General features: G+C 42.8%; 1 protein-coding gene across 1 annotated transcript in view; it reads right to left on the minus strand.

The window, feature by feature from the left end:
- The window catches only part of LOC133133805 (serine/threonine-protein kinase NLK-like), a 64,340-nt gene that overhangs the window by 21,284 nt on the left and 19,540 nt on the right, over positions 1-23,516 (minus strand). Inside the window, exons 2-4 of the mRNA XM_061250032.1 lie at positions 9,006-9,135; positions 8,262-8,317; positions 799-905 (exon numbers count right to left, since the gene is read on the minus strand). Of these exons, the coding sequence (XP_061106016.1) occupies positions 799-905; positions 8,262-8,317; positions 9,006-9,135 (293 nt within the window). The remainder of the gene's footprint in view (positions 1-798; positions 906-8,261; positions 8,318-9,005; positions 9,136-23,516) is intronic.

The raw sequence follows: 23,516 nt of genomic DNA on the forward strand, positions 1-23,516 counted from the left end.
AGTCAACAAGTCAGGTACAACTCCTGCTATGAATCCCATGTCTTTAATCGCAAATTGTACATAAATGTTAGAAAAGTGTGACATTCACAGGTCAGTGTGGGGGCACATGATGCGTTCGAATAATTTCTATACTGTATAAATTAGAGTTAGAAGGAAGGTAGTCCCATAAGAGCAGTGCAGTTTACAGTAAGTACCTTTACATTAATTCAATTTCATTCTTTCCATGAACAATGAAAACAGAGAAATTAACTGGACCATTTTCAAATTATGCTATATATTTACATTTTAATATTCACAATAAAATTAAATATCACTTATTTCAAGAATAAGAACGTTGAGGGGGCAATTTGGGACTAATTTACAGGACTAGTAAATGGTTGTGGCTTGGCTTTCAGCAATTAGGAAAATGGCTTATTAGACCAAGGCTGCATGCCACCATTTCCGAACTGGTTGTGCTACATACAGTAGCTTAAATGTAGCCATTTCAACAGTTGATTTTAAAGTTCATGGTTTCAATACTGTCTGCAGCTGACAAACTACCAGCTCAGACTAGCTACCAGCACTAGCTGGTTGACCAGCTCATACCCAACTAGACCAGCTTTATGACCAGCTTGGCCATGCTGGTTGACCAGCTCGTACCCAGCTAGACCAGCTTATGGCCAGCTCAAATTTCAAACCGCTCAAGCTGGCATAGCTGGATTTTACATAAGGGTCTGCCATCAGTTGTTTGAAACACTTCTCCAATGTCTATGTTAAGCTACCACCAGCGCAACCCAAATGAGAGTGGAAGGCCATTACCTCGCAGTATCTGGTAGAGGAACACCTTGACGTGGTCGGAGCTGAGAGGCTGTGGGGAAACGATGATCTTGTGGAGGTCGCTCTGCATCAGCTCTGTCACCACGTAGCTGAACGGAAGCAGCGGGTCAAGGAAGGAAAAGCAACGGGGCATGAGAGTGGAGGAAAGATAGATCGAATAGAGGGGGATAGAAGAGAGAGATAGAGGACCCTTCAAGAATACATCAACTTACAAACTAGCATACCACGGTTGGCAGCTAGAATACCCCGAGTACAACAATACAATGTAAGCATTGGGCAGAGATGAAAGGAGTGTCCTGATCACCCAGGGCCCAGGGAGGACTCTGATAACACCGTGCCACCGTTATTAACAAGCCCAGGGGGAGATGAGAAGGGGGTGGAGACGATGGAAACTGCACAAGACTATGGGGCTTTCTGATTGGGTCCCTCTGGACCTTACTCTTACTGATAACTGCTTATATATCGGTAGGTGATAGCCTAAAGATTTAAAGAAATTCACTCTAAATGTAGGTGCCAGATTGCCGTAACTAAGCATTAGTTTAAAAAATAATGTATACAAGCATGGTGTTAGATGCAGGCGAGTGTAGCCTTCAGACCTTGGTGCTGTGATGCTTTAGAGGAGACTAGGAGATGAGGCAGGAAGGAAAAATCACGGTTGTGGAGCAGTCATATCCTCTGGATATGGATCATGCTCAGAGGCTGAGCCTCAGATAGACTCTCTGGCGTGAGACTCCATGCTACCACAGTGATAAGTAGATGACTCAAGCAGCAGACCACAGGGGACTGCTCGAGCGTGAGTTACCTCCTTCGCTTTCTCCCCATCTGCACAGCAAACAACACTCATAATTCTACCGGCCAGGCGGTTTCTTTTTTTATTTTGCTTTGTTCTTCCTACACAAATGTTCACTGATCGTCCTTTTCCCCCTCACGTTTGCAAGACCACGCTAAAGTGTGACCTTGCGTTGGGCACCTGATCCCACACCTCATCCGAAGTGTTCCAGTTAGAAGTGCCACGTCTCACACCATCAGCAAATGCCAGCCGTTCCCGGAGAGGGGGGCTTCTGAACCTGAGCCGCGAGCCAAAGGAAGAGATCGGCAGAGCCGGATTAGTGCTGATCTGGCAGCATTACGTCATCTGCCTGTCGCTGTCCAAAGCTAACCCTTCACCCCACCCCTCGCCCAACACCACACTCTGACTAGCACACTGGGCCTATCGAGGTGGAAAGTGCATTCATCCAGGGTTTGGAGAACAGTGGGTTCTTGTACAGTCACTTTTGTCAAAGGGATTTTTGAAGACAATCCTCCCGCTGCCAAAAATGTAAATATAAGGGCCATGGTTGAATGGGGAACATATACCCATATATACACATTCGCGTTCGTGAGGTTCTGCTCCCTTTCATTGATTTCTCAACCTCTCCAACCTGATTCTCTCTGTGCGATGCATCAAGCTGATCTGGATCAAATACCTAATTGTTTTGGACTCAAATACTTTTCTTTGCTTTACTGAGCTTGTCTGGTGTATTGGAACCTATTAAAATACTCTCAAAAAGTGCAAACCCCGTAAAAACAATTATGTATTTGACCCAGGTCTGGTATCAACGGGAACCACGTGCCAGTGAAAAGCAGGTGAACCAAAGTGACCGATGGGATGTGCCAATGCTCCACTTTTTTGTGAGGGTGACTACTCTCTGCCTTCCTGTAATGAGCTGTCCTCATTACTGATATAATGCAGGAATGGGCTCCCCAGGCAATGAGAGCCCAGACTGCTCTCTTCAATCACAGACCAAGATTAGCACAGACATTTACCATTCAGCCATCAGACAAAACCTACTAGGGCTACAAATTTATGTATGCATAATCTATTAAAAAAAACCTGCTATTGTTACCAGACAAAGCAAAAGTACAGAGACATTTGGAGATAACATGCATTACAAAGAAAAAAAATCCATCACAGCTTTGCCTGGTGCTAATTAACCTGCTGCAAGGGGCCTATGAGATACACCAAACCCCCTGTCAGTGAGATTTTATTTTTAATTAAACCCTGTGCACCCTCATTTTACATCCTCTCTGACATCATACACTGTTGAGTGCAAACTAAGAACTTCTAAAACATACTTCTAATTAATCCTTCCAATTAATACACGCAAGGCTGTCTAACGTTGTTCACATCCTTGATGAATGGGGGCATGCACAATATACGATAAACGTCAAGATATTCCAAGTTGTCTATTCAATCTGTGTCAGAAAGTAAAATTAAAATGAATAAATCGGCCAAAAAAGTGACCTGTAATCAGTGTCCCTGCATCTAAAATACTGTAATTGAATTCCTTTCAACTACACATTTGGAATTCTGAATTCATTTCATATTCATTTTCAACATCTGCTAAATAATACATTTCTGCTGTTTCCAGGCAGTACACTGTAATTACATTTCACCAAGTCATCAGGCCTCCTGCCTACTCAACATCACCAGCCTGATGCCACTAATAATGTACCACTGGAGGGAAAAAAAACAGACCATATCGAACTGGCAATTCCCAGGACTGGGAACTAAGTAGAACAGTGGATGATCTACTGGCATGTTGAGGAAATTCCCAGTCTGGAAGTGAATAAATTACCACATTGCCTCCACAATACAAAAATTAGGAGTCAGAAAATGGGATGAGCTGGGACAGGACAAAGCAGCAAAAAAACAAAACAAGCTTAACCTGCTTGATGGGACAGAGGGCATCGCAGCACTGTTTTGGCAGGGGAGTGACCAGGATGGGTTCAGAGGATGGGGAGGGGCCAGAATTGTACTGTTCACCTGGCAAGGTCTCGTGTTGTGCCAGGGGGCACATTGACAGTCATAAGAGGGTGAAGCATGTACCCCTTCCCGGTCACCAGCTCTCCCGGTGCCTGCAGGACATGTTCCTAAACAGCCAGCATCATGTTCCCAGTTAATAATTAATAATAGTTATTTAGCTAATGCTTTCATCCAAAGCAACTTACAGTTGATTAGACTAAACAGGGGGCAGTCACCCCTGAAGCAATGCAGGTGTGTGGATCCTATCATGGCAACACCAGGGCTTCCCAGTCACGGATCCCCTTCCGGATCCCAGTCACGTTCGAGGCTACAGGCTGTGCCAGTTAGCCAAAACTGTTAGCCAAAAAATTGTCTTGATAATGCGCAACACAACGTTCTTGTGAACAGGTGGGCCAGGAATTTGACAAGATTCCCAGGCCTTGCCCACTCCAAACCTAATCTCACAAAGAAAGCAGCATCTAAAACCCCAATAAACATTCTCATGCAGGAAAATAAAACAAACACCTCAAAAAAAGGAAGGGGCGTTGCGATGACTCACAGCCATTTTGTTTGCCGTCTAAATATAGAGATACAGTAGTGAGTGTCATGTCATGACGGTAAGTCAACAGAATGCCGGTTCTTAATAAGAATGGCGAGTAGGAGGAATGTAAAAGAACGTAGGGGCAGAGGAGCACAGGGAACGTATAAATGTTTAATCTGAAATGAGTGGTGAATACTGTGATCCCCTGTGGTGGAAGGGGGGGTTGTGTACCTGCCAGCCGTGAGGGAATTTGGGGGGGGGGTGCTACTTGACAGAGAACCATGGAGGGAGGGGGGAGAGGGCGGTATTCGGCCTGCTGACGGAGGCCCTCTCTCCTGGTGCAGATGGCTGAGCACAGGCCCGGCATGGGAGGACATGAGCGTCACCTCCCCGCGCAATCTCCCCAGGGACGCAACAACCTGCATCAGCTACTGCCTCCTGCACAGAACAGTGTGTATGTGCATGGGGGCGCGGGTGAGCAAACAATCCATTTTGTGTCTTGTGTCTTGTCCTGCGTACCAGTGATCTTGTGAATGAGATCTTGTTGGGGGTACAGTAAACAGAACACATTACATGGAAGACTTCAGTGCTTAGAAAAAAACAACTATTGTAATCCTTGCTTGTGTGAAGAAAATAAGGCTTGCTCTAACTGAGAATCATGGACATCACAAAACCCACTGATTGTGTTTGAAAAGGTCCCCCTTCGGATCACTCAGCTGACACTGCAATGTGCAATGGCCATGTGGGAATACACAGCAGCAAAGCAATACAGAGCGGTCAAACCATCTACTTCTGGCCTGAAACCCCTTTCACACCTCTACGTCTTGTATTTGGAACAATGTCACTTAATGATTGACCCAAGCAATTTAGAATCTCAAACCCAGAGCGGTTGAAAAAAGGTCAATTAAGTCAATTTTTAACCTGTTTTCTTTCTCACTGTTCAACTGTCACACACATTAATGAACAATCCCTGCTGACCTCTGGTGAGAAAGCTGTTGAAAGAACACAGGGAGCAGGACTGACAGAAAAGCTGGCAGATAGACAGAAATTCAATTCTGGAATTCCTCATAATAGAATTTCTACTTTTTACACACAGTGTTGGCTTATGCATGTAACTGCTGTTAGACAAGTTTATTTGTATTGGAAAATTAAAATACCCCACAGCTTTACAAGGACAATTGCCATGAGACATTAGAAAAAGAACACTTGATTTTTCAAAAGATACCTACTAACTGAGGGGCGATGGCTGATTGTAGTGTGTCTCAGAGGCTTATGGGATTTACACAGAGGAAAATTTGATTAAAATGATTAAACTGTGCACCAGCTCAGAATAAATTATTCCCCATCGCGAGATCCTGCTGGTTTGTTTTTGCAATTTCAAACCACTGGGAGAAATCTGAAAAAACATAGCAAATACAAAACCAGGCTTAATGGAGCAGAGTTCTCATAAATCAGCCTTATCTCCTGTCATTGTACTTAGCCTGTTTCAAAGCGATGCAGTTACATAGATAATGCTGGTGGAAACATGTTCCTCTTTTACAAAGGATGACTTGCACCATGCCAACAATACACACAGATTCTGACTGGAAATACCAGGCAGTGGAGCTCTTTCCCAGCATCCAGTGGGAGCACCCTGTCTTCAGCCCTTTTCACACATGGACATTGTCGGTTTAAATGATCTGGATTAGGTGGTGGTTTTCACCATAACACATGACCTAACTGTTACAGCAACCGTCTGAAGCAATGCAGGACAAATGATGATGTTGCATGAGTTTGTCAAAACGGTCACATTTTTTTTTGTCAAAGAAAAAAATAAACATAACACAGTTGAAGAGATAGTTTTAAGAGAAATGTTGATAACATCTTTAGTCAATATATAGTGAGGTCCATAAATATTTGGACAAAGCCACTCTGTACTCCAGCACATTGGATTCAAAAGAAATAAATTAATATGATGTTGAAGTGCAGACTGTGACCTTTAATTTGAGGGTATTTACATCCAAATCAGGTGAACAGTTTCTATATGTGCCTCCCACTTTTTAAGGGACCAAAAGTAATGGGACAAACTAACAATCATAAATCAAACTTTCACTTTTTAATACTTGGTTACAAATCCTGCAGTCAATTACAGCCTGGAGTCTGGAACGCATAGACATCACCAGACGCTGGGTTTCATTCCTGGTGATGCTCTGCCAGGCCTCTACTGCAACTGTCTTCCTGCTTGTTCTTGGGGCATTTGCCCTTCAGTTTTGTCTTCAGCAAGTGAAATGCATGTTCAATCGGATTCAGGTCAGGTGACTGACTTGGCCATTGCATAACATTCCACTTCTTTGCCTTAAAAAACTCTTTGGTTGCTTTCGCAGTATGCTTCGGGTCATTGTCCATCTGCACTGTGAAGCGCCGTCCAATGAGTTCTGAAGCATCTGGCTGAATATGAGCAGATAATATTGCCTGAAACACTTCAGAATTCATCCTGCTGCTTTTGTCAGCAGTCACATCATCAATAAATACAAGGGAACCAGTTCCATTGGCAGCCATACATGCCCACGCCATGACACTACCACCAACATGCTTCACTGATGAGGTGGTATGTTTTGGATCATGAGCAGTTCCTTTCCTTCTCCATACTCTTCTCTTCCCATCATTCTGGTACAAGTTGATCTTTGTCTCATCTGTCCATAAGATGTTGTTCCAGAACTGTAAAGGCTTTTTTAGATGTCGTTTGGCAAACTCTAATCTGGTCTTCCTGTTTTTGAGGCTCACCAATGGTTTACATCTTGTGGTGAACCCTCTGTATTCACTCGTTGGGCATCTTCAAGTCTTCTCTTGATTGTTGACTTTGACACACATACACCTACCTCCTGGAGAGTGTTCTTGATCTGGCCAACTGTTGTGAAGGGGTTTTTCTTCACCAGGGAAGGAATTCTTCTGTCATCCACCACAGTTGTTTTCCGTGGTCTTCCGGGTCTTTTGGTGTTGCTGAGCTCACCGGTGCGTTCTTTCTTTTTAAGAATGTTCCAAACAGTTGATTTGGCCACACCTAATGTTTTTGCTATCTCTCTGATGGGTTTGTTTGATTTTTCAGCCTAATGATGGCTTGCTTCACTGATAGTGACAGCTCTTTGGATCTCATATCGAGAGTTCACACCAACAGATTCCAAATGCAAATAGCACACTTGAAATGAACTCTAGACCTTTTATCTGCTCCTTGTAAATGAGATAATGAGGGACTAACACACACCTGGCCATGGAACAGCTGAGCAGCCAATTGTCCCATTACTTTTGGTCCCTTAAAAAGTGGGAGGCACATATAGAAACTGTTGTAATTCCTACACCGTTCACCTGATTTGGATGTAAATACCCTCAAATTAAAGCTGAAAGTCTGAAAGCTGCAGTTAAAGCATATCTTGTTCGTTTCATTTCAAATCCATTGTGGTGGTGTATAGAGCCAAAAAGAGGAGAATTGTGTCGATGTCCCAATATTTATGGACCTGACTGTATATGCAAATAATTCTGTTAGTCAGGTTAAATAGCTAGCTATGTCTGCCATTGATATGTGGCACCAGTCAGCATGCTACATTGGTTATAAAAGCAACTTAAAACTCGAAGATCAGTTTACCTTATTTTTTTGTCTCCTGTTCTGCACAAGAAGGGGGGTTGGGGTTTTAACTATGGGGCACTGACTTGGTTTAGGTAATGTACAGGGAAAAGAACATTATTTGTGGACCTTTAGTCTCCCAATCTAAACTCAATGAGGCAAGACATAATTGCGTAATTTCTGGTGTGCTCTAGGGCTGGAAGTACTCCTCACCAACCACAGTACCATGAAGCAGCAGCAGCTACAGATCACAGCAGAGGCCAGTGTGCGATCTGCAATTGTAACATTTATCCAAAAGCTATGACCCCGCTTGACCCTGATACTATACGCGTATGGCGCACTTAGCAGCTAGGAAACATGCAACCCTGCCTCATGGAGACAGCCAGATAATCCTTCAGTTGGCAATGCACCCCTCAATGTAATGAATCTCTCCCTCAGCTGCTACTGCACCAAGTGTGATTACTATTAGCTAAAGTGCTTACAGACGTGCCAGGCTGATGGCACTGGGCTGTTTAGGATACATTTCCTCGAAGTAGTCAATGTGCGGCGGCTGCAGGATGTCGATGGCAGAGAGGACCTGTGGAGGGAAAACAATGTCAGGCATATGAGTACCTTGACCAAGTAAGAATATATCACCTTCTGATATCATGGAGGAATGCACATGTAAAGCAACAACGTCAAATGAACAGAAAGCATCCACCCTGCAGTACATTTCACTGTTTGTTTCTGAGATAAAAGTACATGTCCAAAGCTGAAACCCACACACATACTACCTGCTTCAACTTATGGCCAACAACTGATTGGACAGCAGCACACCGGACCACTTTATGAGCCTCTATTCCACAGAGATATCAAGTAATAGTCAAATAGTAAAGCCCAAGAATAGCTCTGGAGCAGAAAGTAGAACGCCAGGTGCAGCATTGGAATTAAAGCTCACAGCTAGGGATTGTGAGGTAGAGGCTCAAAATTGTGTAATGAGAATGGTGAGGCAAGAAAATAATGTCAAGCAGTGTTCATATGGGCATATCATATACAATAGTCCCACAAGGTCAGAATAATTATGCCCAGTCTTTAGAACAAGGAAGCCTAAAACCAGGTTTTGAATTATTACAAAACCACAATTACCTAGCAGGGTATGAATGTGCTCACATTGTATCTGAGCTGGGAGTTTCTGCCCAAAGTAGGCCCACAGGCCTCAAGCTCTTCCCACATCAGTGAGAAAAGGGGCTGAGTCACTGGGACCCTGGTAGGATGGGGGTACTCACATTGTCATGTTTACAGAAACACAACATCTTCAGCTCACGGAAGACCCTCTTGCAGGAGACGAGATTCTGGAAGACGTTGGGCATCTTTTTTAGGGCAACCCGCTTTCCGTCCCTTGGGTCCGTAACTGACCTGCAGGCAGGGTGACAGGCCAAATCACACATAATGAGGCAGTCTCATGGTTAGTTCCTCAGACATTGTTTAACGTTACTTTAATTCAAGTGAACTCCCATTGCCCAGAAGAGATAACACAGCTCAGGAAACAGCAGCAACTACCTTGAAGTCTGGAACTCACTAAACTCTGGTCGAAACCTACAGGAAGCTCAATAAAACAGGATGTGGTGTGGCTGTGCACCATATTGCTGTGTGTGAATGCTGCAGGTTACATTATCAGGTGGGTGTTCAAACAGTAACCATACAGCAAAAGAATCAAGAATCAAGAAATACTCTATAAGCTCTGTCAGTTGCCCTGGCCAGGGACGGTATAATCGTATAATGCTGCTGTAATAGCAGCAGCAGTAGTAGTAGTAGCAGTAAAATAACAACAAAAATAACATCAGCCTGTTGGTGGTTAACTCAGACACCACGAGCAAGGCTCGTCATGTATATGATCATTCATATACATTTCCTCCACACAGCATTGCCATTAAACGGTAAGGTAGGCTAAGGTATGATTTGATGGGATCTCTGGTCGATTCACTAACATTTTTTGTGGCTGTTCTTAAGGACACATTAGCAGGGAAACACACACAATCTGAATGGCCATCTTTTTAATGGAGGCAATATAGGAGCATGTGTGGGTTGGATAAATCACTTTTCAGTATTACCAGTTCTACTGCCATTTAAAAACGAAATGTCCTCGATGCAGAATGTTGTCAAGGCTGTCATACCACTGCCAATATTAACTTAAATGTTTTCATTCTTTATTTATTTATTGCTAAAAACCATTTTGGCTACCATGAACTGACTAGTGGTAGTTCAACTGAGCCTCCATTTTACAAAATAAGCATTGGGCCCTGAAATGGATGACCCATTTATTTAAGCCAGTGAGTCTGCATTGATCGGGTTTAATGATTAACCAGGTGACCACATGGCTAGGGCCACACCAGGGCAAGTGCACAGCATGTGAATCATGAGTTGGATTAAATACCATCATACTAGTGAGAGGGTAATATTTCTCTGGAAAGCGTCTTTGTGACAGTTCTCTTTCTCGATTTGAAAGAGAAAAGGAAATAAGGGGAATAAAGAGTTAAAGGGTGAGAACATATGGCTCACTGCAACCATTGTAGGTCAAAGTGCCTTACAGATGTGATGACTTTCCTTGGCTTCTCGGTTTCTACACCAGCCCGAAGGGAAATCTGACATGAGGACATCACCAGCCCTCCTGGGTGCCAGCGGACACAGTTCTTTTTGGGGGAACCCAGCAAACTCACAGGCCCGCAAACAGCCTGTTTCAGCAGTGCAAAAGAGCCTCTCCTCAATCCATCCACCAATACACACCTGCACTAATGGGTATCTTTAGAGCAAACACAAAACCAGACTGCTGGTGCTCACTGAGAATATGTGAGGAAGATGCACTCGTGCTCGTTTCGCAAAGTACATCAACCTTCGTAATTCAAACAAACCATCCATCCATCCATCCCATCCATCCATTATCTGAACCCGCTTATCCTGATCAGGGTCGCAGGGGGGCTGGAGCCTATCCCAGCATACATTGGGCGAAAGGCAGGAATACACCCTGGACAGGTCGCCAGTCCATCGCAGGGCACACACACCATTCACTCACACACTCATACCTACAGGCAATTTAGACTCTCCAATCAGCCTGACATGCATGTCTTTGGAATGTGGGAGGAAACCAGAGTACCCGGAGGAAACCCACGCAGACACGAGGAGAACATGCAAACTCCGCACAGAGAGGCCCCGGCCGACGGGGATTCAAACCCAGGACCTCCTTGCTGTGAGGCGGCAGTGCTACCCACTGCACCATCCGTGCCGCCTCAAACAAACCAATATAAGCAAATAAAACTGAAGTGAAAACTCAACTTCTTCAGGGTCCATGCTCCAATTCTCTCACCTGAAAGCCCTGCTGCCATTTTGTGAGCAAATGCCACAATTCCATCAGTTGAAGTTGGGCTTTTAAACAACTTTAGCTCTCATTTCTAGTAGTTAACATGCCAACTCCTATTACACCTAAAAATGCCAGCTCGTGGAAGCAAATTCACATTAATTTGGTTTCCAACCTCAACATTCAAATTTGGTGGCAAAGGCAGTGCACTGGTAACAAACAGAACTTTTTTAAAGAGCAAAGAAATGTAGATGAAACATGTTTGATTTTGATGTGAGAGAACTGCAGCTACTTTGAGTTTATTATAAAAGGGAATTTTTGAGGTGAGGTTGTGATTTTACAGGCCAGACATCCCAGTCCCACCTGCTTTGCCAGGAACCACGGAAGAACCAGAAGACAGAGAAGGGGTGTCTTTGATAGATGTGGGGCAGCACCGTCTTATTTGTGTGATTTAATTATCCCTTTCCCCTGACTACTTTTATTTCAGAATTTTTTCAGCACAACTACTGCGTCACACACTCCCCTGACAATCACTGTGGGACAGAGCCTGGCATGAGATGTACGGCTGTCCTACAGAAAAACTGGATTATGTACACTCACAACCCATCATGTGACAGCTGACCCAGGCTTCTCTCATCAATTTCACCACTGAAAAATGACAACTACTAATGCGCAGTTATTAATACACATACACGGCAGAAAGTAAGGCAAGCTTTGCGTTACCCAGAGATTTTCCCATTTTTTCCCAATAGCCAAACGATTGAGGTGCCTTTTTCACCTGTGTGGCAGAGATACAGCGAGCTTGCCGTCATGCCAAGGATTGAACTGGCAATGAAAGGGAGATTAAAGAGGCTTTACAATATATTGGCCAGCTGTGCTTAATCATTTAAAGGCCGCCTGCAGATTTGGGTCAACGGCCTACTTATGCTCAAATATTCCACTACATATACAGTAACTGCAATGATTTGAAGGCACACAGGACAGTGGGAGGGTAAAAAGGGGTGAAGACAAAAAAAACCCTCAAACTGCAGTACCAATTGTTAAGCAGTGAAACAAGTAAAGTAAATGCCTATATATGGCCAGGACTACTATCTATCAGGTCTTTTGTCTATGTGCGTCACGTTTCCGTGTTTTAGTACCCTCCATGCACACCTTAGTCACCCTGTCAGTTCATTCATTCAATGTTATTAGTTTCACCTGCATTTTCACTTCCTGATTGTTTCCCACACCTGATTGCCATTCCCTCTTGTTACCTGTCCTCCGTTTGTATAGTATGTCACCAGATTTTTATGTGTCAATCCATACTCTCCAGTGTTTATTCTTGATTGATTCCTGGTACGACCTGTTTTGTTTTCGACTTTCGTCTTTAGCGCATTCCTCCTGTATGGTATTGATCCGTAGTTTACCAACCTGTTGTTTTTTTTTCCGACTTCTGCCACTGGATTCCGATTATGTCTGAATCGCCTGTTTGTTTTCGATCCTTCGCCTGTGACCACGACTACGATTTGGATGATCCGTATTATACCTGTTTGACCCTGTTTCTGGACTATTGATTACGAACTGCCTATTCCCTGCTGTTCCTGTTTGCTGGCTATCGACCTCCACTTGTTTAACCTGCCGTACTGATAATAAACACTCTCAAAACAACTCCTCGTCTTCGCTACTGGATCCTGGTGTTCTACGTTCCTGATAACTAGCTCAATAGTGAGGCTCTCATCATGGTCAAATATCCCAGAGCAGTCAATTATGGTAAAGAAATGCAGGGAAGAAATTTGCATTTAGAGGAACATAAGACAGCTTGGGATGAAATCTAATTCACAAGGCTCAGTGTGCCTTTGTACAAAGCCAAAAATAAGGTGCAACTGTCATCATCACATGGAGTAGTATTTCAAATAAAAATAGTTAAGTTAAGCATTAGAGGACCCTGGAATAAGCCAGTACCACTGACTGAGTTGGTTGGTTGAGTTGCTGAGGCATCAGCAACCTAGTGCTTGAGACAGGTAAAGCTCTGTATCAGGGATCAGCAACTCAAGGGCTCAAACGGCTGGTTTTCCACCCTCCCTTTACCTGGGTGTAAAGACAGTCTGGCCAATCAATAGCAATAATTACCCTGGATGAGAAAACCAGGGCTGGGTGTGAGTGCCAGAGTTGATGATTCCTGCTCTATATAGAGGCTGCATCTGTAAATTCTGCTTAGGTGAAGGAGGAATTGGCAGCCAAAATTACTTACACAATTAAGACAAGTATTAATTATTGGTATATTCACCCAATGACAAATATCGTTTTCAAAGAGCACTTTGTGGCATACACTCTGACGTTTTCCTTTTTCCTCTGTATCAATCTGCACTGTGTAGCAGAGAGGCATGGAGGGAGTGTGCAATGGTTAGAGATGCTAACCCACAGGCTAAGACGCAGCAGACTTGCGGTTGCAGTTTGCTGCAGTTGCACACCGGGGACCGGGGTTCGATTCTCGGTCCTGCCAAAAGCCAAGTTTGACCGGCTCACGTGGGGCAGCAATAATTGGCTCGCTGCTCCAGAGGGAGGGACTTGGCAGGGTTATTAGATCGCCGCACAATAAGCACCTCGGGCGCCTCGGAATCACAGCAACGGGCACGAGACGAGACGGCTTGAAGAAGGCGCCGGGCCGCCGAGGGATGGGGTACGGGCGGTACATCTAATACGACTACCTCCAATTGAATCAGACGAGGTACAATTGGCTACCAAATTGGGAGAAAAAGGGAAAAATCTGGAAAAAAAAAAAAATTCAAAAAAAAAAAAAAAAAAAGAGATGCTAACCCTAAATATGTTAAAGTTAGAGATGTGTGCCCTGAACATCTCCACCTTGGCAGTCATCACTGAATCCTTGTCTTAACGTTACGTCTGATGTACAACGTGCACAAAGTCAGACTTAAGAAATACACGTGTTGCACCAACTGGCCGTAGCGCTAAGTCAGGGTGTAAACTGTCAATGTGAACGTGCATTGTCTAGGCTGGACGTAGCTGCGCCTAGTCATATTTTTTAATTGTGCAACAGGTGTAAATATTGAACACAATGACAAAGCAATGACCAACTTAACAGTTAAGACCAGCTTATTTACGTCCAGCTGGTGCAACCGGCCCCAGGGATATGAGGAACAGAAACTAAAGAATATACGAGAAAGGTACCCAGCCAACACGGACAACATTACTACAGCAGCATATGGGTACAGAACATTACAGCTAAAGGAAAAGCCATTTTTCCCCCTATATTGTCAGTGCAAACAGAAGTGCATTATGTGTCTCCGGAGAGCATTTTCATAAGCAGTATGAGCAGAAAAGCCCATTTTCTTATGTCAACTGTATGCTGCTTGTTTGCCTTGGATTTTCAATAAAGAGATATGAAATTGTGCAATGTCCTAAGAGGCTGCCTCTGTTTCCTGCAGTAATCCAAGGAACTGAATTTGCTGGTGCTTAGAGGTACACTTGCGGATTTAAATAATACCTCAAACACATGGGTCAAACTTCTTTGGTTTATTTTATGGTTCATTGCGTAGGTTTTGTGTCAAGTGAAACAGACAGCAAAAAGCAATTGGAAATATATTTGTATACAATGGCTTCAAAAAGTATTGGAACAGCAAGGTCAATTCCTTTGTTTCTTGTATATACAAGACATTATATGTATAAGACAATTGAGTTTGAGGTCAAAAGATGTACATAAGATGACATATCTGAATTTCAGCTTTTATTTCCTTGGACCATATCACCATTTGTATCGGACCACCCAATTTTTAGGTGAGCAAAAGTATTGGAACATTCTCAATCCAGGAATGTTTCAGTAAGTCAATTATTCTATAGCTTGATTCTTCCAGCCAGCAATACGATATAGCCCTTAACACAGATGGGTTTTAATGGGAGCTTTTGCAGCTGGTTACAGTTCAAAATCAATAAGCCTGTGCTGGCTCTGTTAGGCCAGCCTTCCACCATCATGGTAAAAACAGTGCAACCTGTGCAGCATGGCTACAGATTTTCTTTTTCTGATGGAAATGTAAGGTAACTGGGGAAGATGCTTTGTGCAGTCACTTTCCAGTTGTCAATATTAGTGAATATGTCACTTCCAGAGACCAGACCCACCAGGGACGATGAAGCATGCAGCTGCCAGGCTGCTAAGCGCTACGAAGCAAGGGGACATTCGGACAGACAGAGGACGAGAGCGACAGGCTCATGCTTGTTCCTTTCCATCGATAATTGAATACTCCCATATGACCGAGGCCTCAGACTGAGGCCCCAGGATTTGTATTATTAATGAGGGGAGAAGGCTCAGTACTGCATGGAATGTAGATACTTTCATGACTGCAGTGGCTGGGGGAGGTTAACATTTAGCACTGTTACACAAACAACAGGGTGATTTAGAGGACATAATGAGGGATCCAGGTCTTAGGCACTGAGGCTTGCCCACTGAATAACCCCAGCCTTCCTTATTCAACGGCCTGTTGTCTGTTTTTGTTTTGCTAAAATTGCGCTTTAGAGAGAAGCCATTTCAGCTGTTTCTCCGTGTTAGTCAATCGTTAGTTGCCATAATTTTCATTAAACTGTTTTGGGTAAGGAATGGCCAAAACTGTTCAGGGGGGTGTGGGTGCTTCTGAATTTGCCACAGTTTACACCAATGATCTACCCACTATAGCCAAGGAGTGCTTTGAAAAACAAAGTTGCAAAAGCAGCCACAGAGGGAACTGAATAAATAATAAAACATTATGGCCTGCATAAGAGTGCAAATCACGGAAAGGAAGCTATATGATGGGTGGTACAGTGTGGACAATTTATAATAATATAATTTGTTATTTAGCTGAAGGTTTTATTTACAGTTGATTACTTCTGCATATCACTGTTGTAATGCTTGGTTATTTGCATTACTGTCACCTTCGACCAGTCTGGCCCTTCTCCTCTGGCCTCTCTCATTAACAACGCATTTCTGCCTGCAGAACTGCTGCTCGCTGGATGTTATTTGCTTTTCACACCATTCTCTGCAAACTCTAGAGAATGTTGTGAGTGAAAATCCCAGGAGATTAGCAGATACTCAAACCACCAACACCATGGTCAAAGGCACTTAGATCACATTTCTTCCCCATTCTGACATTTGGTCTGAAAAACAGGTGAACCTCTTGACCACGTCTACATGCTTTTATGTATTTAGTTGCTGCCACATGACTGGCTGATTAAATATTTGCATTAACAAGCTGGTGTACAGGTCTACCTAATAAAGTGGTGACTGATTGTATACTTGATTTGATTTGATTTTCTAAAATCTGCTCAGTGAGATCGAATGGCACTTTCTCTACCTCTTTGCAAAGCATTTTGAGGAATGCCAGTTTGATTTTTGCCACGTGAGCAAGCAGATCCTACATTATCACTTGAGAGCAAATCAAGGCACCATTTCCCCTGTCCACATCACAACTTCATTCAATTGTAAAAACCGACACCAGATACTGCACTAATACCTTTAAACAGCCTACAACAATAACACAGAGAATAGGACACTGTAAAAGTAAATGGTTATAAATTATTTTAATAACAGATCCCTTCTTTACTAACACTTAAAATGTGTTTAATCGCTTAAAAACATTCCCAAATATTCTGCATTTTTACCAATATTTATTGATCTAGGCTAAAGCCAAGCAACTCTAGCAGAGCAACTGAAGGGTTGCAGGATTCAGAGGATAACAGCTGCTGTCATTTTGAGCAAAGCGTAAAGTAAATATCCCATAGTACAGAAAGACAAAACCAAAAATTCATAATAAAAGTCACTCTTAATAAAGAAGTTTGAGCGTGCTACTCAGGAGTAGTTTATGCAGCGGCAGAAGAGCACTGGTATGGAGAATACGGGGATACATGTGTACATTGTACAATACTGAAATATAGAGGATACCACGTGCTACTTGGATTACTATACTGCTGTAACAATTGATCAGGCTTACACTGGGGTATGGCTGTGGTGGGGGATTCTCAAGCTGTCCAAAATGAAAAACAGACAATTGGAAACCTGATGTGTTCTGTGAACTTTTGAAGACATATTGACAGTGAAGGTGAAAAAAAACCTTGACTGAAATCTTTTCCAGCTGAGGACATTGTACACTCCAGCGAGATGTTAAAAATACAATCCATGTTGAGAGATTTCCCTGAAGACAGTATGCCTCCATTTCTCTTCTGTGTTTGTGTGCGTGCGGGTGTCAATATGCCCCCGTGCTCCCTGCAAGTTTCCTGACTTTGGCTGTGTTATGCCAGAAAGAGGCACAAATGCCCTTCAAGGAGTGAGCAGCTCCACTGATTGGGACTGGTAGTACACCCACCTTTAGTCTAAATTTCTCTCCCCCTCTCACAGATCCTAAGACTGTTATCCCCAAGCTGTGACTGTATGCGATGTACAGATAAAGCCAGAAAGGGTTAAAACAATCTTGGACTCAAGGAGGGGGTAAGCTGAAGTGCAAGTGTCCTTGCTAGATGACATACACCCAAAACCCGCCTATTAATTAATTCCAGTGGTTTCATATTTCATTTGGCGCTTCTGCCTCGGGAGATCTGCCGGGTGGCGGAAAATTTGCATATATGTTTTGCCTTTACTACTTGTTGTTTGCACAACTAACGTTAGGCAACATTTTGTCATCATTCTAGGTCTATAAACGCTCCTATATTCCCAGCACAGCGTGTGGGCCACTTTTAAAATGTGATTAACAGGAGAATATATGCCATGTCAACACTTAAATCGACTACTTTCTTTGGATGAAATACATTCTTTCTGCACATGTTTGTTCGCAGGGTAAGTGACACCACCATGTTTTAACCCAGCCAGGGAAATCGTCGGATTTCTCTGAGACTTGCTTTTTTCTTTTGCAATCAACATAAAAACAAGTAAAAATAGTGAAACACTTCAATATTACATTACATTACATTACGTGGCATTTAGCAGACGCTCTTATCCAGAGCGACGTACAATAAAGTGCAAATCAATCACAAGAACAAGTGCAAAAGTAGACCTGAGAGGACAGTACAGTTCCGAGTCCTAGTGTAAACATACAGAAATTCAGAACCCTTGAAGAGTACAATCAACAATAGTGGAAAGGCTCTTATGAACTTACAGGTGAACTTATTGGAGACTGCAGTAAAGCTGCTCTTGCACTTGCCTTCTCATTTAGTTGCAAGATAATTATATTCAGAAGATGCTGCTGCCTGAAAAGTGACAGGAGAAATGCAATTATTGTACCAAATACACAACGCATCTTTGGAGATGTGCAAGAAAAGTGTATTGTGTAGCTGCGCAAGGTCATTCTGTGAATGTGAAAATGTTTTATTCTGATTAAATGCTTGGCATGTAAACGCACACCTTAATCGGATCAAATTTATTCAGCATGCATGTAAACATTCAATTTTGGTCTCATCGGACCATAGCACTCTCTTCCAGTCATAATTCCAATGACGTTTGGCAAACTCCAGCTGTCTTCATGCCACCCTTCAAAAGAGTTTGTTGGTATGGAGGTGCCATTTTATGGATCTTTTTGAGACTTGGTGAGCCCAAGATGCAACCAATATCTTTCTTGCAATCCGTGGGGATAATATGCATTTTTGTCCTCTTCCTGGTGAGTTTCCATATGTTTTACACCTTTTTATTAATGCCCATGAAGTGCTAAATGGTATGTTTAACCACTAGCTACAAGAATGTTCATGTGAATCAATATGGCCTTCAAAGTAGCAACAATAGCAAGTGATCTCAATCTGGTAATGCTCTGCAATTCTCAATAGTTGATCTTTTGTATACAACTCAAGTAATTCCTCTGAAGGATCATCAATGCATTTCTCTATTTTACCAGCAGACATCATTTTACATTACATTAATGGCATTTGGCAGACGCTCTTATCCAGAGCAATGTACAACAAAGTGCATACCCATAACCAGGGATAAGACCCTAGAGGGAAGTACAATTTCAACTGCTACCTGCACAACAACGATAACGATGAATTATTATTATTTTATTTATTTTTAAATAAAAAACAACTTAACTAGCCAAACACTGCTTACCTAGCCAAACTAAAAATACCGATACACAAAAAAGTCAATCACAGAAAGACAACAATTATCGTTCACAGGGAGGTAGGGAGGGACAGGGAGAGGTGCTGCTTGAAGAGGTGTGTCTTCAGTTTGCGCTTGAATGTGGGAAGAGATTCTACAGTTCTGGCACCTGTGGTTTTCCGAAAAAATATGATTACTATATAAAAAACATTGAAACATGCATGTAAATGTATTTAAATGAAAGTATATGGTTTTCCCATATGTCTGAACCTGACATATAAGATCATCATCCATGTTGGTGGATGATGATCTTTTTCTCCATTTTTGACAATAATTCCACTATAATAATTCCACTATATGTAAAAACAACTGCAATTTCTACAGGCAGAAACCTAAATGAATAAAAATACCATCTCAGAATCTGCACTTTAACCACAGGTGAATCTACACTTTATGTCTGAAATTGTGGGGTACAGATCCGAAATCAATTTAAAAAAAAAAGATTTGTCCCAAACATTATGGAACCCACCATTCATTTGCTATTTTATTTCCTTTGATGTGGATACTTAGTGTCGATAGATGATTCTAGCTATTGTGAATTATAACAAAAATGTAAAAATTTAAAAAAGCAAACAAACTCAGTAGTGTGCATACAACAAAAAACAGCTGACCTGCTTGATTGCCGCTACTCAAAATAAAGTCACTTTCCAACACAGCAAACCATCAATTTTGTCACGTTATCAGTTGAACCAGACCAAAGCCACACTAAGAGTGGAAGAGTTCAGAGCAGCCTGGGACATGAGACTAGATGTCCCTCCCATCCCCCACAAGACCCCTACATACAGTAATCCTACTCAAGACTGATTAAGGAGGGGAGAGGAAGGGCGGCAGCCACGTATTGGCTAAACACTGGTAATTCCGGCGATGATTTTCGCAATGCCGCTTGCAGGAGTCCAGAAAGTGCACCGTGCAACAGTAATAGCAGCCACAACATACCAATGACAGCCGCGCCGTGAAAGCTGATTCAGTTGCGGCAAGCACATTTCTGTGACGACGTTGGCTGACAGCACCAGGAAAAGTGTTTGACCATTCACTGCTCAGATCTTTTGAGTGGCCAGTAAAGAGCAGTGGCTGCTGCTTGCCCTCCACCCATCGATTGTACTCTCTGGGCGGGGGGGGGGGGGGGGGGGGGTCATCCGTTGGCAAGAGAGCTGTCAGAGAGTCATGTTATCTGTGTGCTCCAGGCAGGACATGACACAGTTGGAGCGTCCAGAGAAGAGAGACCTGGTAACTCTGCCACAGACAACTGCACTGGCAGAGTCCCACCCTGCCTCTCTGCTCCTGTCTCATAATGGCTACATCTCACCATCATTGTTTCAGCCTCCTCCCATTGACCTTTCCAAACTGTGTACATTAAGAGATAAGAACATATAAAAACTGCAAGAAGGAATTTAAATTTAAATTTTAATCATTTTTCTACTATAAAATTTTATCTGAACAATGAAATTCAGTGACCTTTCCTTTTTTGCAAACTGTTAGTTCTTTATTTTTCATAGCATTTCCTTTTTTTAATTAAAAATATTAACAAAATAACAATAATGATAAATTAACAATAATAATAGTAACACACTGACCAAAAGATCATATTAGGCATACCATATCACAGTAATAAACCCAGAGAATGTGCATAACACCCCAGGCCCCCCCTCCCCAGTGCGATAATATTTACACACAGTATCCCCTATTTACCTTTTAAGTTTTATCCTAACTTTAGGTATTCCAACAATATTTACAGATTTTGTGCTTTTGTTAATGCAATTTCATGCTTTTTGAATCAGTGATAATGACCAGGTGTAAATGCCTATGCCAGTTCTGGAATCATATCCCATTTGGATGAGTGGTCATGTTGTACTCTGGCTCTGAGTCTCTACTGTAGTCAGATCTGCACCTGCACTCGCAGGCACACAGGCCAAATGGCATTGGACTCAATCTGAAAATACCATTTAGATGTACGTACTGTTGGGGCCAACGTAAGAAGTTTTTGAAACAGGGAAACGCCTTTGTCTACGCCATTGATGACGTAATCAACGCCGCCTCCCACTGTAATTTTAATGGAAATTTAGCCAATACAGTAACAGCCGGAAATACGCAACTGCTGGACCTCACAAAAGCCTCAGGCGCGAATTTCACAGCCCCTTTCTAACCTACGGCTATCCCATGCTGTTCGTTCCAAAAGAGACTCCCATCTAATTAATTTTAAGAACACTCCCTTTGTGTCTGAACCCTTGATCACGGTTCTATTCATTGGGCCTGCTAGTTCTGAAATTATACACATCCGAATACTTGCAAGGACCCGATATTTTATCGGAGATCGCACATACATTGTGCGGTTTGAATCAACTTTGGAGCTAGAAGACGACCGGCTTCTCTTCCTCCTCCACCCACGCGTGAGACGACGACGCCTTCCCCTGGTCAGGCCAGAGACGGATTTCCCTGGTCCCGCCAGAGATGCCCTTCCCCTGGGACAACGGTACCTGGGCAGCGTTAATTCCCTGGAGCATCACAGATTCTCCAAGCAAGAAACTTTGCCTGCTGGCGACGGTCAGCTGTTTGAGACTGGTCGAATATCATCAGATATTCGCCCCCAAGTAAGGCTGCGCATCTGGGCATTAGTTTTGTTAATGTTATAATACATTGTATCTTTAGATTAACTTTGTGTAACTTTGTTAAATTGTTTTTCTCGTTTACAACTTCCACATTATCATCCAATTACATTGTTCTCTCTCTCTCTCTCTCCTCCGTACAAATAACCCTCCGGGCTTATAGTCAGTGGATTGTAAGTTTATAAATTAATTTAATCAAGCACCGCAAACTCGCGGAAACGCTTCCCAAAGCGCAAGTACTCTTGTTGCGGTGATTTCATTAATTTGTCTCCTGACCACCCAAATTTTAGCTAGGTGTACGCGCCATTACGCGCTAGAACCATAGGTCCACCATTATAAGGCCCTACCTACATTCTCCACCAATTCCTTCCCCCATCCTCTTCGCCCGCTACGTGTACTCACGTGCATGCGCTCTTTCCCTCTTCCTTTGTCTCCTCCCTCGCTTTCTCAACGCGGGCATACGTGTACGCGCATTCCTTTGTCCTCCATCTTTCTTCCCAATTCAATGCGTTACTTTTCCGTCACGCCCTTCTTATTTAGCTGTGTTTATATGTTTCTTGTGTTCAATAAATACCCTTTATTGTAACCGGTTGTCCGTCAATGTTTTTCCAACACTAAATCAAGCCAACTAGCTATTTAAGAACTACTTATAAGGCTACTTATAAAATTCGAACTCATATAAGTGGTTGTTGAATTCATAGTATTGATTCAACGGTATGATTTCGTTATTAATAACGTAGCTAAATTAAAATAATTAAATGAGACTGATTTTAAAATACGATATTACCCTTCGGAACCTACAGTACAAAGAAAAATACTTTTCACATACAAGACACGTGTGTCCAGAATTCAGTAGTTCAATTAGTACAGCACAGAGCTTATCGGGTGAATTTGTACTTGTACTGACTCAATGTTTTCTCATTAACCTAACTAAAATGCTGTAAAAAAAAATTTCATATACCAGTGAACATTCATGTGGTAAAAGGTCAGTGAAACACCGTCTTGGCATTCAGGTGAAAACCCAGCGGCATTTGGTTGAGAATTGAACGTTTCCTCGCCGACTAGGATGTAGCTAGGCTCTATCCGGATGAAACCGGAACTGTACCTGCCTTCCTTCTTTGGTTCGATATGGACGGCATGTGGTATAGGGCTGTGTCGTCTACTGCGGCGACCTGAAAATCCATCTTTGCCAGGTCTGACTTCTTATAACAGCATTGAGGGAACAGGCTTGCTGGTATCAGCTGAAGAGGATGGCGCGGGTAATTAAGGCACGAGGCCTTGGACACTTCTAATCAATGGTCTCATCAGGCACATTTCCTCTGGAGTTTCTAATCAGCACCAGCCCTCTCTCCACTCCCACGCAACCAGGGTTGGGGAGTTAACTGCTTCTGCCAGACACGCTACAGAAAAGAGCCAAAATTCACTTCTGGTATTCGGCCAGGGGATCCACTAATGGGTTACATCAACATTGTACGTGTTCTTTTTTAAACAGATTATTTTATGGTCCCTCATCAATTTTTAAGAAGGAAAGAAAGGGAAGGAACCCAGTCAATAAAATAACAGATAACTCTTCCTGCCTGCCTGAAAGTGTGACCACATCCACAGAAACATAGCGAGTCACCATTTACACAAAGAGCTGAAGAGATCCATCGAGGGCAAGCAGAGAGAAGAGGAGTTTGTGTATTCAATTTTGCCAGTCATAGGATATTTGAATACCAAATCAACTCAAAATGCATACCTCTGA

This window comes from Conger conger, chromosome 7 (assembly GCF_963514075.1).
Source record: "Conger conger chromosome 7, fConCon1.1, whole genome shotgun sequence".
NCBI classification, from domain to species: domain Eukaryota; kingdom Metazoa; phylum Chordata; class Actinopteri; order Anguilliformes; family Congridae; genus Conger; species Conger conger.